Below are 16,418 nucleotides of genomic sequence, written 5' to 3'. Positions count from 1 at the left end.
CGTTTTAGGAAACTAACGCATCCAAAGTTAGTACAGCTTTATGGTGTGTGCACCCAGCAGACGCCAATTTACATCGTTACCGAGTTCATGGAAAGGGGCTGTCTTCTGAATTTCCTCCGACAGAGACAAGGTCATTTTAGTAGAGATGTGCTGCTGAGTATGTGTCAGGACGTTTGTGAAGGGATGGAGTACCTGGAAAGAAACAGCTTCATCCACAGAGATCTGGTAATTTTAATTCATTGGCTGCATTCCTTTATAACACAGGATCAACAAAGGTTTTGAGGCGGTTGGAAATGAGTGTAAACACTTATGAACAATGATGTATTAAGACTAATTTTTTTTCTTCAACAGTGTTTCACCATTTCCTTTTAACTTAAGTTTACTTGCCTCATAAATTTAAAGGGAAGCTCTTGATTAAATCTAATATCTACATAGTATCTCCAAGCAAGTTCTCATGTATTAATCATTTCATCTACACAAGAATCTCATGAGATAGCTAATCATAGCAGATGTTGTTATCATCATCACTGTTTTATAGATAAGTGTATATTTTCAAGAAGTAAAGTGACTTGCCCGATGTGATAAATAGGGAAGTTAGGGTTTACCCTAACTCTCTGACTAAATCCCAAGCTCTTTTCTGCCTCATACACTATAAACAGAAACTGTAAGGGAAATCCTTTGCTTCATTTTATCTTCTTTCTCAAATCACTAAGAAAACATGGGGGCCCATATTAACTCCTGAAAATTTCAGAAAAGGAAATCTTCTATTACTGTTTCTAAATTATTTTAATGGAGACACTTTATTTATATTTCCCTGCTCTCACTCTATCTTTCTCCCTGTCTCCTCCATTCTGTTTTCCTTCTTTCTTCTCCACCCGTTTTCCCCAAATGTGACTGTCTTCAGTATATTGGCGGCACCATCAGTCCCTATTTAACATTGAGGTGATTCTTCTACCAAAAACAATGTGTTTCTTACCTGGGAATTTTTCCACAATTCAGGTCAAACTTTCTTGTTATCAAGTATGGACACACTTCTTCTGGAGTCTCAGCAAAGCATTTCTTTATTTAACAATCACTTTAAAATATCATTGTTCTAAGTATACAAATATAAACTCATTTAATCATCAAAACAACCCTAGGAAGCGGGTAACATTATTATCCCAATTTATGGATGAGGAAACTCAAATATAGATAGGCCTCAATAATTTACAAATTGGTCAAGTAAATCGTGGAATCAGGATTTGAACCCAGCCAGTTTGGCTCTAGAGTTGCCACTATAACTACTCTGCCAGGGTTTTTCTAGGTTGAGAGCAGAGTTGAAAGTGGAGGATTTAAGATGGAAGACTTGATATCCTAGGTGTGTTGTGGAATAGCTACCTGGTCTCTCTTAAAATCTTTTTCTAATCTGTAAATTGTGAGCTATAATATTGCTTTGCTCACAAGACTGCTTTAAAGATCAAGTTCTATGATTGGGGCAAAAGGCTTTATAAAATAGAAGGTACGATATGTAGAGTGTTGTTATGTTCAGCGAGGACAGAGATCATCTCTTTATCATTTTGAAATTTGTGAACTAAGCACCTTGCTCTTTTTTGTACTTTTAAAACTGAGGAAAAACAAAGGTCTTCCTGAGTGTGGCAGATTACTCCTCTCCACACAGACCATGTTTTGGTGAAAGAAAGCAATTCTGATATTTTTGTGCCTATGATATTAATATCACTATGGTAGGTTTGTGTCAGGTGTTAGTTGCAGTGGTTTAAGCCAAGTAGGAGATTATTTCCCTCCAACACTGACTAAAAATTTTTTGAGGTCATCATGAAGTAGACCATGTCTTTCCGCTAGTCCTACCAGGTATGCCTTTCCTTTGCAGTCCAAGGGGCTTTACCACCGCATCCGAGGTTCTGCAGGAGATGGCAGAGCTGAAAGATGGATGTGCCCTTCCCTTTGTGGAGACTTCCTGAAAGTCCCACATAACACTCACCCTTACATTATATTGACTAGAACTTGGTGTTTTAGCTAATAATGCTGCTGAAATGCAATACCAGAAATGGGTTGGTTTTTATAAAGGAAATTTATTAAGTTACAAGTTTACAGTTCTAGGGCCATAGAAATGTACAAACTAAGGCATTGAGAGAAAGATACCTTGACTCAAGGCCAATACCTGTCACATGGGAAGTCATGTGGCTGGCATCTGCTGCTTCTTTGGCTTCTGGTTTTAAACAGCTTCCTCAGGGGCATTTTCTTTCTGCATCTCCAGGCATCTCTGTCTGTGTCAGCTCTGAGCTTTTTCCAAATGGTTCTCTCTTAAAGGACTCCAGTAAGCAGATTATGATCCACCTTGAATGGGTGGAGGCACTTCGCCATGGAAACCACTTAATCAAAATGTCCCACCCACGATTGGGTGGGCCACATTTCCATGGAAACGGCTTAATCAAAAGGATCCCAGGAAAAATAGGTCTATCCCCACAAGTGTGAGTTAGGCGTGAAAGAACGTGTCTTTTCTGGGGATACCCAACAGTCTCAAATCAGCACACTTGATTGCCTGCCACTCCTGGTTAGGGGGAGATTGATAGTGTGCCAGCTAAAAATCTGGGTTCTGTTACAACTTAAAGAGAAAATGGATGTTGGAGTAGACAGTCAACAGTCCCAAGCCACAGTGGCCTTTAGAGACTTAAGCAACCTCCTTAGTCCCAAATCCTCAGTCTCAAATTTTGCATTGAATCTGGCTTCCTTTTACCATAGTGCCTCAGTTTCTTAATCTCTGAATTTAAACTATGAATAATCATGATACCTGTACTCAAAGGGATAATCTTGAAGAGCCTGTGTGCTGATGAGTGTGAAAACCCTTTGTACATTTATGTAAAGTGTCTCACAAAGGCAAATCATTCTTATTCATTGTTGAACAGTAGGAAGCAAATAATGCAAAGCCCACATAGGACTCCAAATGGCTTGCTTAAGTGGGACTCCATTGATTAGTTATAGTAATTGATTTGCTAAGATTGTTTAGGGAATTGAGTATTAACATATATTCACTTTGCACCATGCCTGGTTTCTGGTAAATGTTCAATAAAGTTATGTTACTTATTACCTAGCACAGACCCTGGCATAAATATTTGTTGTATAGTTCAGTGAATGATGGGTATATGGATAAATGAATATACATAAAAATGAGTGAAAAAACACTGTTCAGAATTTCTATTTTGAACACGTTCAATGTTTTTCTATAGTTTCTACTAGTATTTTAATGTGTCATTAAGCTATTCATGAGCATAAGTTGTACATTCAGCCCATATCATTGTGAAGTGAGTACACCTAGGTACTCAGAAATAGTCATCATATTATTATTAGCTGCCTTTAGAGTACATTTGATGATCCCTGTCTGCAGGTGAAGAGATTGATGCTCAGGCTGGTTGAACAAGTTCTTTAGAGTTATGCTACTGGTTAATGGGAAAATTGGGATACAGTGTCAAGCCTTTATGTTTTAACTCCACGGGCTCCAAAATTTCCACTGCCATTTCCTAGCAGTTTGCCAGCATCGCTTCACCACTGCTAAAGCTTGCAGAGTGGTGGCAGTGTCACATCATCAGTGACTACTCCATTCATTCAACATAAGTTTTCAGATTTTCTGTAGGAATAGATTTAACCCAAAAACATAAGGACATAAGGAAAATGGCTATGGTGATGATGATTTGTTTTTCTTTTCAATAACACGCAGAATGATTATGACTCTGGAGCATTCTGTGTTGTTTCAGAGGCTCGATATACCTGCTGCAACTACAGCAGCTTCTTCTTTCTGGGTATCGATGGGGCTGGGCTGGGAGTATAATACTCAGGCCTTATTTGTGTATGGTCTAGCTGAAAGATATGTAGAGGGGCCTCTAGCTGTTAGGAGGGTAACTATTTCTGTCTTCACTTCAAATTCATTGACTGCTTCTGATAAAATTCTAGATCTTTTGAATCCATTTTTTGTTATGCTGTATATGGAGATGTTTTATAGGCCACACCTTTCTGAGCTAATTTTAGTTCTCAAAGATCCTTTTAAAATTTTGAAACAGCTTTATTCATATATTTTTTTAAGAAGTTATCTTTTTCAAGGGGCCTTTTCTTTCTTTTAAGGATTTGTATATTTAATCACAATGTTGGAGTATGGAAATTTAAGAGAGACATTTAGTCTTTCTTTTCTTAAGGAATGACTCTGATGCTCCTGTCTTTTAAAATACTGGGTGAAAATTCCTGCTGATAATTGAAATGAAGGCATTGTGGGAAATCTTCATAGGATCGTGGAGGCAAATCCAGGAAAAGGGTATTGTGATGGTTAGCTTCTGGTGTCAGCTTGGCAGGTGATGGTGCCAGGTGTCCCGTCAGGTAAGCACTGGCCTAACCATTCTGCAAAGATGTTTTGTGCTTGGTTGATAAACCGGAAGGCTAGTTTATCCAATCATTAGTCAGTTGATTGCAGCTGTTGCTGATTACATCTACTATCAACTAAGGACACACTCCCCTACAAAAACAAGATTATCTAATCAGATGGATTTGATCCAATCTTTGAAGATGCTTAAAGGAGAAGAGAGAATTTCACTTCTTCACCAGAGACCTTCTCTTGTGGAGTTCACTGAGACCCTTCATTGGCGCTGCCAGCTTCACAGCCTGCCCTGTAGATTTTGGACTCTTGCATTCCCATGGTTGCATGAGACACTTTTATAAATCTCATATTTACAGATCTCTACTGTTGTTCTGTTTCTCTAGAGAACGCTGACTAATTCCAAGTTGGTACCAGGAGTGGTTCTTTAGAACCTGAAACCTAAAAATGGGTTTTTGCAGTTGCCTTTCTACTCTGTTTTGACTCAAAGGCACTAATGATGCTATTTCCAATAATCCGGATGGCCCTGACAGTCCATGGTGTGAGTTGTCAATAAAGATATGCAAATATCACCATTTAATCCTGTGAATTTTATGCTTATATGAGGCAGCGCTCCTGGTGAGAGTGTTTTTGATACCTTACAGACTTTTGTGAAGTGGAGGAGTATAATGAAACTGACTGGTGGTTGTTAGATATGCTGTATACAGTTATAAGGGAAAGGGATGAGCTGAAGTCTTCAGATTTGCAACTTAAGTGCCGTATAAAAGATGTAAAAGTTTCCATGTGTCCCCTGAAAGAAAATTTTATTTCCTGTGGTCGTAGACTTGAGATCTCCAAAAATCAGATATAGTGCCTCATTGTGCAAGTAGTGGATCCACAATGTAAACTGAAATCTCAACTTTATAGAGTATCTGCTATTAAAGTAAGGGCTTTGATTGGAAAAGAATGGGATCCGGAAACTTGGAATGGGGGCATATGGTGGCAGTGGGGACATGAAAATACTGGATTCTATTGCATCTTTGCTAGATAAACCTGTAATGGTTTGTCCTGAGGAAATACCCCACCTCCAGCCTACTCTGTGGAAACAGCCATCCGATCTCTGTCCTGCCTTGAGGAAACAGCTTCCCAGCCTCCAGTCTGCCCAAAGGAGTGTGACATCCAACTTCCACCTAACGAGATCAGTACTTCAGTGCCTGCTAAACCTGTAACCACCTCCACTGGGGAAACAGTCCTCACTCCTTTAGAGCGATTAATCCTTTTTCACCAGGTGAAATTGCAATGGAATGTGCTGACATAATTGGCTTGAAAGACACTTCTAATTCTTTTCATGATCCTGCTCAACCTCTTTTCTTCAAGACCTGTACCTAGACTAAAATCCCAACAGGACCTGAAAGGTGTAACCCATGAGGAGGTATAAAGTATGACCCATGAGGAGGTACACTATACTCCAAAATAACTGTGTGAGTTAGTCTGTATAGACAGAAATCAGTGGAATATGTATGGGAATGGATATTAAGGGTATGGGATAATGGGAGAAGGAATATAAAGTTGGATCAAGCTGACTTTATTGATATGGGCCCTCTAAATAGAGAATCTGCCTTCAGTGATTGTAGCTTGAGGAGTTAGAAAAGGTATTAACAGTTTGTTTGGATGGTTGGCCGAAACATGGACCAAAAAGTGGCTGACATTACCTGAGGTCAAAATGCTAGAACTACCCTGGTATAATGTAGATGAGGGGATCCAGAGGCTTAGAGAGATTGGAATGTTAGAGTGGATTTATTATGGAAAAACTGTTCACATACCCCAGGAATGTCCAGAGGATGTACCTTTCACCAGGATCTTGAGGAGTAAGTTTGTGAGGTTAGCTCTATCATCCTTGAAGAGCTCTGTAGTTGCCTTACTTTGTAGGTCAGATAGTATTGTAGTATCTGCTGTCACTGAGCTGAAATGATGGATCCTAAGTTGCCAGAAGCTATGTGGCAACAGTTAATCACCGTAGACAGGGTGGGCATGGCCATTATAATGGACAGCAGACTCAAAGCAGCAATCATAATAATTTGACTCACAGACACTCGTGGCATTGACTGGTAGATCATGGGGTACCTAGAATTAAAATAGATGGGCATTCTGCTAAATTTTTACTTTGTTGTATAAGCAGAAGAGTTCTAGGTCAAATGAACAGAAGTCTAACTTGAATTATAAAAATAGAGAGTCACAGCCCCTTAATCAGTTCCCAGATGTTCGTTTACAGAACCCCTTGAATGAGGGAGAGCCAGGTAATCTTGGGGAAGAATGCTGTTGCATAGCCCAAAATTTACATTATTAACCTTGCTCCCTGCCTTCCCCGAGGAGACCCCTAGCTTTTACCAGGTTAATTGTGCATTGGTGAAAAGGAAATGATCATATATTTCATGGATTGCTAGACACTGGCTTAGAAGTGACAATTATTCCAGGAGACCCAAAACATCACTCTAGTCCACCAGTCAGAGTGGGGACTTATGGAGGTCAGGTGATTGATGGAGTTTTTGCTCAGGTCCATCTCACAGTGAGTCCAGTGGGTCCCCAGACCCATTTTGTGGTTAATACCCCAATTCTGGCATGCTTAATTGGAACTGACATACTCAGCAACTGGCGGAAGTCCCACATTGGTTTCCTGACAGATGGAGTGAAGGCTATTATGATAGGAAAGGCCAAGTCAAAGCAGTAGAACTACCCCTGCCCAGAATAATAGTAAATCAGAAGCAAAACCAGGTTCCTGGGGGGATTGCAGCAATTAGTGCTACTCTTACGGACTTGAAAGGTGCAGGGGTGGTACTTCCCACCACATGCCCATTCAACTCTCCTATTTGGCCTGTGCAGAAAACAGATGGGTCTTTGAGGAAGACAGTGGATTATCATAAACTTAACCGGTTATGGTATCATTGCTTGAGCAAATCAACACAATTATGATTCCACTGAAGTGGAAATTAAGACTGCCACTTGACCACTTTGGGCTTCTCATGCCTCTGAATGAACAGGCAAGGAAGGGCCTGAATCAGTTGTCTGGGGCAATTGATCCTATCACGGGGAAATAGGACTGCAGCTACACAGTGGACATGAAGCGTTTTCCTGGAATGCAGAAGATCCCTTGGGGCATGTCTTAGTACTACCATGCCCTGTGATTGGAAAATTGCAGCAACCAAATCCAGGCAGTACTAATGGCCTGGAAACTTCAGTAATGAAGCTTTCAGTTACCCCACTAGGCAAAGAACCACGGCCAGCTGAAGTGCTTGCTGAGGAGGATAAAGGAAACATGGAATGGATAGTGGAATAAGGTAGTGATAAATATGAATGACGACCACGTGACCAGTTCAGAAATGAGGACTGTGATCTTATGATATTTCCTCCTTGTTTTTTTATGAGTATGTTTGCATTTGTACATAAAGCAAATATCTTGTTTTCCTCTTGTCATATGATGTAAGTCGTATTGTTCAAGTTATAGTATTTAGTTATGGAATATCAAGTTTAAGAATGAATGTTAAAAATAGAAAAAGTGAATGTTACCTAACAACTTGCACACTATTCTGGAGAGATTCAGTTGTATGCAGGATAGTTGAGTATTGCTAGGTGAAACATATGTCTGTTACTGTGCTCTGTTTAGAAATTAAGCATGTTTGAAGGTGATGTGCATCGCGGCCAGGTTGAAAACGGGTGGATTGTGATGGTTCCAGTGTCAGTTTGGCAGGTGATGGTGCCCAGCTGTCTGTTCAGGCAAGCACTGGCCTAACCGTTACTGCAAGGGTATTTCGTGGCTGGTTGATAGACCAGAAGGCTAGTTTATTAAATCATCAGTCAGTTGATTGCAGCTATGAGTGATTGCATCTACTATCAACTACATCCACATCCCCTGCAAAAACAAGATAATCTTATCAACTGGATTGGATCCAATCTTTGAAGATGGTTAAGGGAGAAGAGAGAATTTTCACTTTTTCTTCAGCCAGCAAGCCTCTCCTGTAGAATTTATTGAGACCCTTCATCAGAGTTGCAAACTTTACAACCTGCCCAATGAATTTGGGACTCTCATATTCCTATGATTGCATGACACATTTTTATGAATCTCATACATATAGATATCTCCTATTGGTTCTGTTTCTCTAGAAAACCCTGCCTAATACAGGCAACAGCTCTCATTTCAGAGAGACTCTTAATGTACATTCAGCAGGAAAGAACCTCATATTGGTATAATCATCACATACACAAATATATTTCTGAGCAATAAGGAATAAATACATCTTAACCCATGGCTTACATTATAAAAAATGCTGTTTATCTTCCTTCTGAGAAATAACATCTTTTTGTTGTTGTTGTTGCTTGTATTAATTTTGCTGTTGTTGTGAAATATATATACAAAAAAGCAATAAATTTCCAAGTACATTTTAGCAAGTAGTTATAGAATAGATTTTAAAGTTTGGTATGGGTTAGAGTTCCATAGTTTTTTTGGTTTTTTCTTCTGGCTGCTCCAAGACACTGGAGATCAAAAGAAATATCAATGCAATGATTCCTCAGTCATACTCATTTGTTAAATCCTTTGTCTTCTGTTATACTTCTCCTTCTCTTATTTTTTCTTTTTTTTTGTGAAAAATAACATTAAATATACAAAAAAACCCCAATAAATTTCAAAGTACATCCCAACAGTTAGTTTCAGAGGTTGGTATGGGTTACAATTCCACAATTTTAGGTTTTTGCTACTAGCTGCTCTAAGATAATGGAGACTAAAAGAAGTATCAGTATAATGATTCAGCACTCATACTCATTTGTTAAATTTTACTTTCTCTGTATAACTCTACCATCACCTTTGATCTTTCTCCCACTCTTCAGGGGTATTTGGGTGATGCCCATCCTAACTTTTTCGTGTTGGAAGGGGCTGTTGATAATATGGGATGGAGGATGGAACTAGTTGATGTTCTGGAAAGGCTGGCCTCTCTGTATTTCAGGACTTATCTGGTCTCAGGACCCATCTGGAGGTTGTAGGTTTCTGGAAAGTTACCCTATTTATGGAACCTTTGTAGAATTTTATATAATGCCTTAGGTGTTCTTTAGGATTAGCAGGAATGATTTGAATTGGGGTTTGGCAAGTTATGATAGGTAGCAAGGTCCAACTGAAGCTTGTATAAGAGTGACCTCTAGAGTAGCCTCTTGACTCTATTTGAACTCTCTCAGCCACAGATACCTTATTTGTTACACTTTTCTCCCCTTTTGATCAGGATGGCGTTGTTGACCTCATGGTGCCAGAGCCAGGCTCATCCCTGGAAGTCATCTCCTAAGCCACCAGGGAGACTTTCACCCCTGAATGTCGTGTCTTACGTACAGGAGGAGGGCAATGATTTCACTTGCAGAATTGGGCTTAGAGAGAGAGAGAGGCCACATCTTGAACACAAAAGAGGTCCTCTGGAGGTGACTTTTGCTTCAAGATAGGCTTGGCCTATTGATATGACGTCCCTAATGTTTGACACAGTATCCGGGGTTTCCCCAGTGAGAAATACCATATCTTTTTTACCAAATTATTTTCTTGAACCTTGTAACCTGAAGCAATGAGCAAAAAACTATAAATTAAATGACAAAACAAACCATGTTTGCACAAGGCTTGTTCTTTTGACTATTTGGGATTGAGAATTCCAATCATTGAATAAACCATTGGGTAAAAGTTTGTCACCCATCATCTTTATGTTTGTGTGCTGTTAGCTTTGCCTAGTGAGGACATGCATTAAGGATTCCAAGAGATGTGACTATCAATATGAAAATTGGATATTTTCATAAAAATAGGTTGGGAGGATCAAAAATCGGTTGATTCTTCTATTAATCCTTGTTTAGGTATGACAATTAGTAGAGATTATCTAATAATGCTTTACTGCAAATCAGATTTTCTGATCTTACTACCTGTTCTTTCAAATGTACATTGGAGGCAGCTCTCTAGGGATAAAAACAATTTATAAAGTTGCCATTTCCACCTTCTGCAAATGTTAGTTGCATTACACTAAATTCAATATAAACAGATCTTAGTTTTTTTCTACTTTTATTGTGAAATTTCATAACTAATATACGATTATAATGTTCTCTTTTAGGCTGCCAGAAATTGTCTAGTAAATGAGGCGGGAGTTGTGAAAGTGTCTGATTTTGGAATGGCCAGGTATGGTTGAGTATATGTGAAAATTTTCTGTAAATTTGGAAGAAAACTGATATGAAACTGACCTTTCCTTGAAAGTACAGGAAGTGTGGCCTTTTCTTTGCAATTTGGCTCTGTCATCTTCCTCCAGTGCCTATTTAAGAGCCAGTTTGGAACCACATCTTTTGTTCTATTAACAAAATATTGGTAGTAACCATTATTTTTTTATAGGGGAATGAATTGCTTTTTATGCTTTTAGTGTGTTTTTTATTTAAGGTATTAAAATAAATTAGATTATAATATTTTGAATGTTTTAATCGCTCAATGTATTCATTTTACTATTAGCTTCGGTCTTTTCTCAAACAACTGTGTTGAGAAATTATTAAGGCTTAATGCTTCATTATGTGGTTTTAGGTGATGTTTCCTTTGTCTTATAGGATTGTTAAGCATGAGAATAGTCTGCACTGATGAAATGCATTACCCAAGCCAGAAAGAAGATCTTCCTGACTTTCCTAGATAAATAAATTCACTAAAATAGCCAAGTACATATCGCGATGTTAGTAATTCTCTCCACTAGGTGGTGGTATAGTCTGTGATACACTTTCTTCGTCCTCGTGAGGATTAGATTTTTAGAATCTTTTGTTTTACAGAAATGTGTTTTAGGGTAAAGTTCTTATCCTGTCCACGTCTGCAATGTTTTAGTCTCTTAATTTTTGTAATGTTATTACAAAGAGTATTAGGAGAGATTTTTAAAACTACTGTTTTCCTATCCTTTTCTTTGCTCCTTCCCTCTTTCCACTCATCCATCCATCCATCCATCCATCCATCCATCCATCCATTGTCCATCCATAAATAATTGGGTGCCTACTATATGCCAGATACTATTGTAGGCTGGACTGTAGCAGAGAACAAAACATCCAAGTCCCTGCCAACATACGGCTTACACTCAGAAAGAGTGACAAACAGAAGACCTGCGGGAAAAAATTATACCCAGATAGTGATACATGCTAAAAGCGGCAAAATATGCTGACATGGTAGAGCAGAGGTCAGCAGACGTGGCCTGTGGGCTGAATCTGCCCCACCATCTCTTTTTGACCTGGGGGTCAAGAATGGTTTTTACATTTTTTAATGCTCGGGAAAAAATTAAAAGAAGAGTATTTTATGACAAAATTATCTGAAATGCAAATCCCCATAAAGTTCCATGGGGACACAGCCTCATTCGTTTGTTTGTGTGGCTTTTGGCTCTGTCATACCATGAAGGTAGAGCTGAATCTTTGTAACAGAAACTATATGTCCTGCAAAGCCTACAGTATTTACGAATCTAGCCCTTTACAGAAAGTTGGCCAATCCTTTGTGTGAGTGTGTGTGTTTTGCTGATATATCTCTCTGATAGAGATAACTTGGTGGAAGTGGGGAGAGGTCGGGGACTGCTGAGTGATGGGGGGCAGGGGTGATGGTGGCTATTTCAGAAGTAGCTGTCCAGGAAGACCTCTTTGAGGTGGAGGTATTTGAGTGGAAACCAAAAGGCAGGAAGTGTCCGATTAGGTGAAAATCTAGGGATGAGGTATTCTAGGTAGAAGAAACAGCAAGTGTAAAAGCGTGAAGTCCAGGACAGCCAGGGTGGCTGTCCCATCCACAGGCAGCCCAAGGAGCAGGGTATGGGGTGAGATGTAAAGGCAGGCAAGGATAGGGTCATATGTGGCCAGGTGTAGCTCCTAAAGAAACTCAGTGCTGGGAGGTTAGAAAATTGTTACTGTCAGAAATAAGACCAGAACTTCTGGCTGTCAGGACTTCATTACCCAGTTGCTGTTATTTGCTTTATATAAAGATGTTCTGTGTCTGACAGGCAGTCCTTGACTTTCATATGTTTGGCCTTTGGACAATCCATGCTTTTGCATCAACCTCTTCAAAACACCTTTCGTACACTAAATCAGACTCCCATACCTGACTAACAATTTGACTCAGCCCTGGTGGCTGCCAGCCAACAGCTTGCTGTTTTGCTGAGCCATCGTCTTTACCTAAACAGCAAAAACACTATTTTGTCTAAACAGTGTCATTACTGGAATATTTCAGGAATTGACTCATGGTGACTTTTAAAAATTAAATGTACATATTCATAAGCACATTCCTCATGCAAATATTTACTGAAAACTTTACAGAAACGACTGGAGTCCCCATATCCATGACCCATAATCAAAAATTCTCCCCCAGAATAGCCACTGTTACCAGATCCTTCCAGAAGGACATAAATATGTTCACATAGAGAAACTGGATAGGATTGAATTTGCAGGTATGTGGGGGTATTGCAATATATAAATATATAGCTACCATTTACATCGTTATTTTGAATTTGCTTTTTCACATGCAGTTTACCTTTTCAAATTGTGTTCTGTGGAATCATGGGGCAACACACAGTGGGTAATTAGACATCTCTGCCACTTCCTTTAGAGCAGCTCTGCTGTATATGTTTCACATATTGGACCTTTGGGTAAAATTTTGCTTAAAAGTGAAAATCTGCTTACAGAAGGAAATTACAAACTGTTTTTGTTGCATTTTTGCCTTATAAAAGAAAAACAGAAAAATGAAAGTACAGATACTAATGTTATGATGCATCCATCTCATGCACTTAAATAAAACTGAGAGGAAGATGAGAATCACCAGGCATGGCCACAGAGGTAAACAGTTAGCTTCAACCGGATGCTTGTTGGACTTCAGCCAAGGCAACTGTGTTTTGAGTAAGATAAAATTGAAGCGCACATGCACAGTATAAATTGTAGCTCAGACGTGTAACCCAGCGATGTCTTTTACTTTAGGTATGTTCTGGATGATCAATACACAAGCTCTTCTGGTGCAAAATTTCCTGTGAAGTGGTGTCCACCGGAGGTGTTTAATTATAGCCGTTTTAGCAGCAAGTCAGATGTCTGGTCATTTGGTAAGACCCATTTCCTTATTTCTTCAAGACTGCTCTGAGGAGGAAGTAGCTGTTTCATTTGGTAATCCTTTTCCTTTTTCAGGTGTTTTAATGTGGGAGGTATTCACTGAAGGCAGAATGCCTTTTGAAAAAAATACCAACTATGAGGTGGTAACCATGGTTACTCGCGGACACCGACTCTACCGGCCAAAGTTGGCATCCAAATACATATATGAGATGATGCTGAGATGTTGGCAGGAGGTATAAATATGTTTGTGCTTTCATTTGGCATCTCTAAACATTTAGGGGGTCTGAGTTTAGTAGATAGATAATGTACAGTTTTTGTAGCCTTTGTGAGATGGTGCACGTTTCATGGTAGTTTCAAACTCTAGGTAGGAAAGTCAGTTTTGTCAACTCTGTTTTGGATGGTGGGAAATAGATAATGCTAATAATTAACTCAGCAAATTCAGGCTCCTTCCCCCACCCAAGTGGGAAACCTACCAGTCACAGGAGTTTGGGACTCAGGGAATAAATAAGCTTGGAGAAGTAGATCTTTTCCTTTCAGTAAATCTCCTGTAGGGTTGAAGTACTGTCTCTCTTGTTTACCTAAGAGGGTTTCTTTATCTAAACACCACCTCCCTCAAGTCTCTTTTCTCACAGTCTTTGTAAGTTTTCCTTCCCCACATATGGAAATATCATCTCACAGAAGAGCTTAGACACATAAATGATTTTTTTTTTTTTTGCATGGGCAGGCTTTGGGAATTGAACCCGGGTGTCTGGCATGGCAGGTGAGAATTCTGCCTGCTGAGCCACAAGGCCTGCCCTAGAAATTGCTTTCGAAAGACAATAATATTAGCTTACATATATTGGGTGCTAGGTACTGTAATAAGTGCTTTACATTTTTAAAGTATGATTTAATTCACAAGCTAACTCTTTGAGGTGTAAGTACTCTGTTACCACTCTGTAGATGAGAAGACCATGGTTAATGGAGCTGACAATTGCCCAAGGCCAATTAGCTGCCAAGCAGCAGGGGGCCTGTCTGCCTCCAAAGCCTGTGCTCTCAATCACTTGCTTTAATGTCTCCTAAGAGCATTGGGATGTAAAGAGGCCTTTTGGGGAGGAAGTGGTAGTAGGGAGAGAACAGTGTGAGCCAAAGTAAGGAGGCAGGAATAAATATGGCATGTGTATATGAGAGAGATGATTGATTTGACACACAACAGAGTCCCTGTGAGGGTTTTTGTGGGAAATGAAATTGGTAAGTAGGGCGTGGGGGGAAGGGATGGGTTAAAGAAGGCATTGAAAATTAGCAGTACTTGATTTAGCAGGCACAAAGCGTTCTATTAGGTTCTTATAAAAGGGTGTGAAAGCAGTATTTTAGGAAGATCAATCTAGCTGCAGTACATACAGGATGGATTAAGGTACTGAGACAGACCCATTTAGAGGTAAATGCCTGTATGTTCCAAATTCAAAGCACTGCATGCCTTGCTTTCAGCATACTACGTTATATGAGTTTGAGCAATGAGAAATTATTTTGGGGATGGAGTCTGGACCCCACAGCTTTTCTTTGCTTTGTCATTGTAGAGGCCAGAGGGAAGACCTTCCTTTGAAGATTTGCTGCGCACAATAGATGAACTCGTTGAATGTGAAGAAACTTTTGGAAGATAAGTGGTGTTGTGACCGGTGGCTCCCAGATTCCAAAGCACAAAGGAAAAATGGCATTTGGGGGCTCATTTTTAATTTATTTAGCACCCGGATGTGTAATTTGTTTTACTTCTAAAATGGGAACACCTAAAGCATTTGCTTCCAGACCAACCTTAAACCCTAAGATGATGACTGAATCTTCCAGATTGTGAAAGTGCTGCCTTAGAGATCGTGATTAAAAACACTTTTATTCATTCCACAGGAACTGGAATGTCCGCAGTGTGCCAGGCTCCCAGGCTCCAGGGTTTCCCCATTTTAGGGTACACTTGGGGGCTGGTTAGCTGGTGCCAGTGGAAGGCCAGGGTGTTTGGGAAGGGAAAGACATTAGAGCCATGTTTCAGTGACTCCTCTCCTCCCTTTGCCTTCTACAGTAATCTGGCCCTGCAGTTTAGCTGGGATGTGGGTTTTGGGTGAATCAGGAGCCCACCTCGGATAAGTACCCATATTTTGTTTTGAAATCATCTGTGTTTTCAAGACGGCTGTTAGTAATACATTGAAACATATTTGTGTACTGTATATTTTGTAAATATATCAAATATATAAAGTTATATATTTATAAGAAATTTGAGTGGTCTTTTAGTTGAAACCTCTAATTCTCTAACGTCTGAACTGACCTTCTTAGGACCAGGAACTGTGCTTTACCACTGTCCTTCCCTTTTCCTCTGGAGATCAAATATTCCCTGCTGAAGAGAAAGAAGCCTGGTTCCTTCTATTGCTAATGCCCCCTTTCACTCTGATGGTATCTTAGGGAAGCCTGTCCAGCTTAAAACCCCCAAGAGTGCATGTGTTGGGCTAAGTGAGCTTGCCCATGTTGTCCCCAGCTAATTGGAATCAGGTGGTAAATTGAAGCTGGGGAAATTGAGATTCTCAGACTCAAGAATCTACCTCAGGGCTCAGATTCTTTATATAGTTGGAGTGCTGGGTCCTGGAGCAGAAGGATTGGGTGATGTTCTCAACAAAAACTGCCCCACTGAAAGGAAGACCCAGGGGCCAGCTCAAGTTTTAGCAGAGCATAAGCTATGATTATGCAGAGGAAACTGTCGGACAAAGAGGAGAAGGAAGCAGATGCTCAGGTAAAGCAGAGACCAGAATACACAATGCTACCAAGAGAAGTGGAGAAAGTGATGTGGTGAGCAGCCCCCAGCTGTTTTTCAGAAGACCTGCTTAGATTTTGGTTGCTACATCCATGAGATTGTCTGTTATAGCCAATGTGCTGGTTTTGAACGTATGTATGTCCCCTAGAAAAGCCATGTTTTAACCTAAATCCCGTTTCATAAAGGCAGAATAATCCCTATTCAATACTGTAT

At 39.8% G+C, this 16,418-nt stretch overlaps 1 protein-coding gene across 4 annotated transcripts in view; it reads left to right on the top strand.

The window, feature by feature from the left end:
• The window catches only part of TEC (tec protein tyrosine kinase), a 134,633-nt gene extending 118,556 nt beyond the window's left edge, over positions 1-16,077 (top strand). For 3 of the 4 annotated variants that reach the window (XM_077136800.1, XM_077136798.1, XM_077136799.1), the window contains 5 exons: positions 9-225; positions 10,459-10,523; positions 13,313-13,431; positions 13,514-13,671; positions 14,992-16,077. In XM_077136800.1, coding sequence (XP_076992915.1) covers positions 9-225; positions 10,459-10,523; positions 13,313-13,431; positions 13,514-13,671; positions 14,992-15,075 — 643 coding nt within the window. In that variant the 3' untranslated portion in view covers positions 15,076-16,077. The remainder of the gene's footprint in view (positions 1-8; positions 226-10,458; positions 10,524-13,312; positions 13,432-13,513; positions 13,672-14,991) is intronic. The other variant, XM_077136797.1, reaches the window with a different exon arrangement.
• Positions 16,078-16,418: the final 341 nt, after the last annotated feature.

This window comes from Tamandua tetradactyla, chromosome 19 (assembly GCF_023851605.1).
Source record: "Tamandua tetradactyla isolate mTamTet1 chromosome 19, mTamTet1.pri, whole genome shotgun sequence".
Lineage (NCBI taxonomy): Eukaryota > Metazoa > Chordata > Mammalia > Pilosa > Myrmecophagidae > Tamandua > Tamandua tetradactyla.
This window is presented reverse-complemented; position numbering and strand designations above follow the sequence as displayed.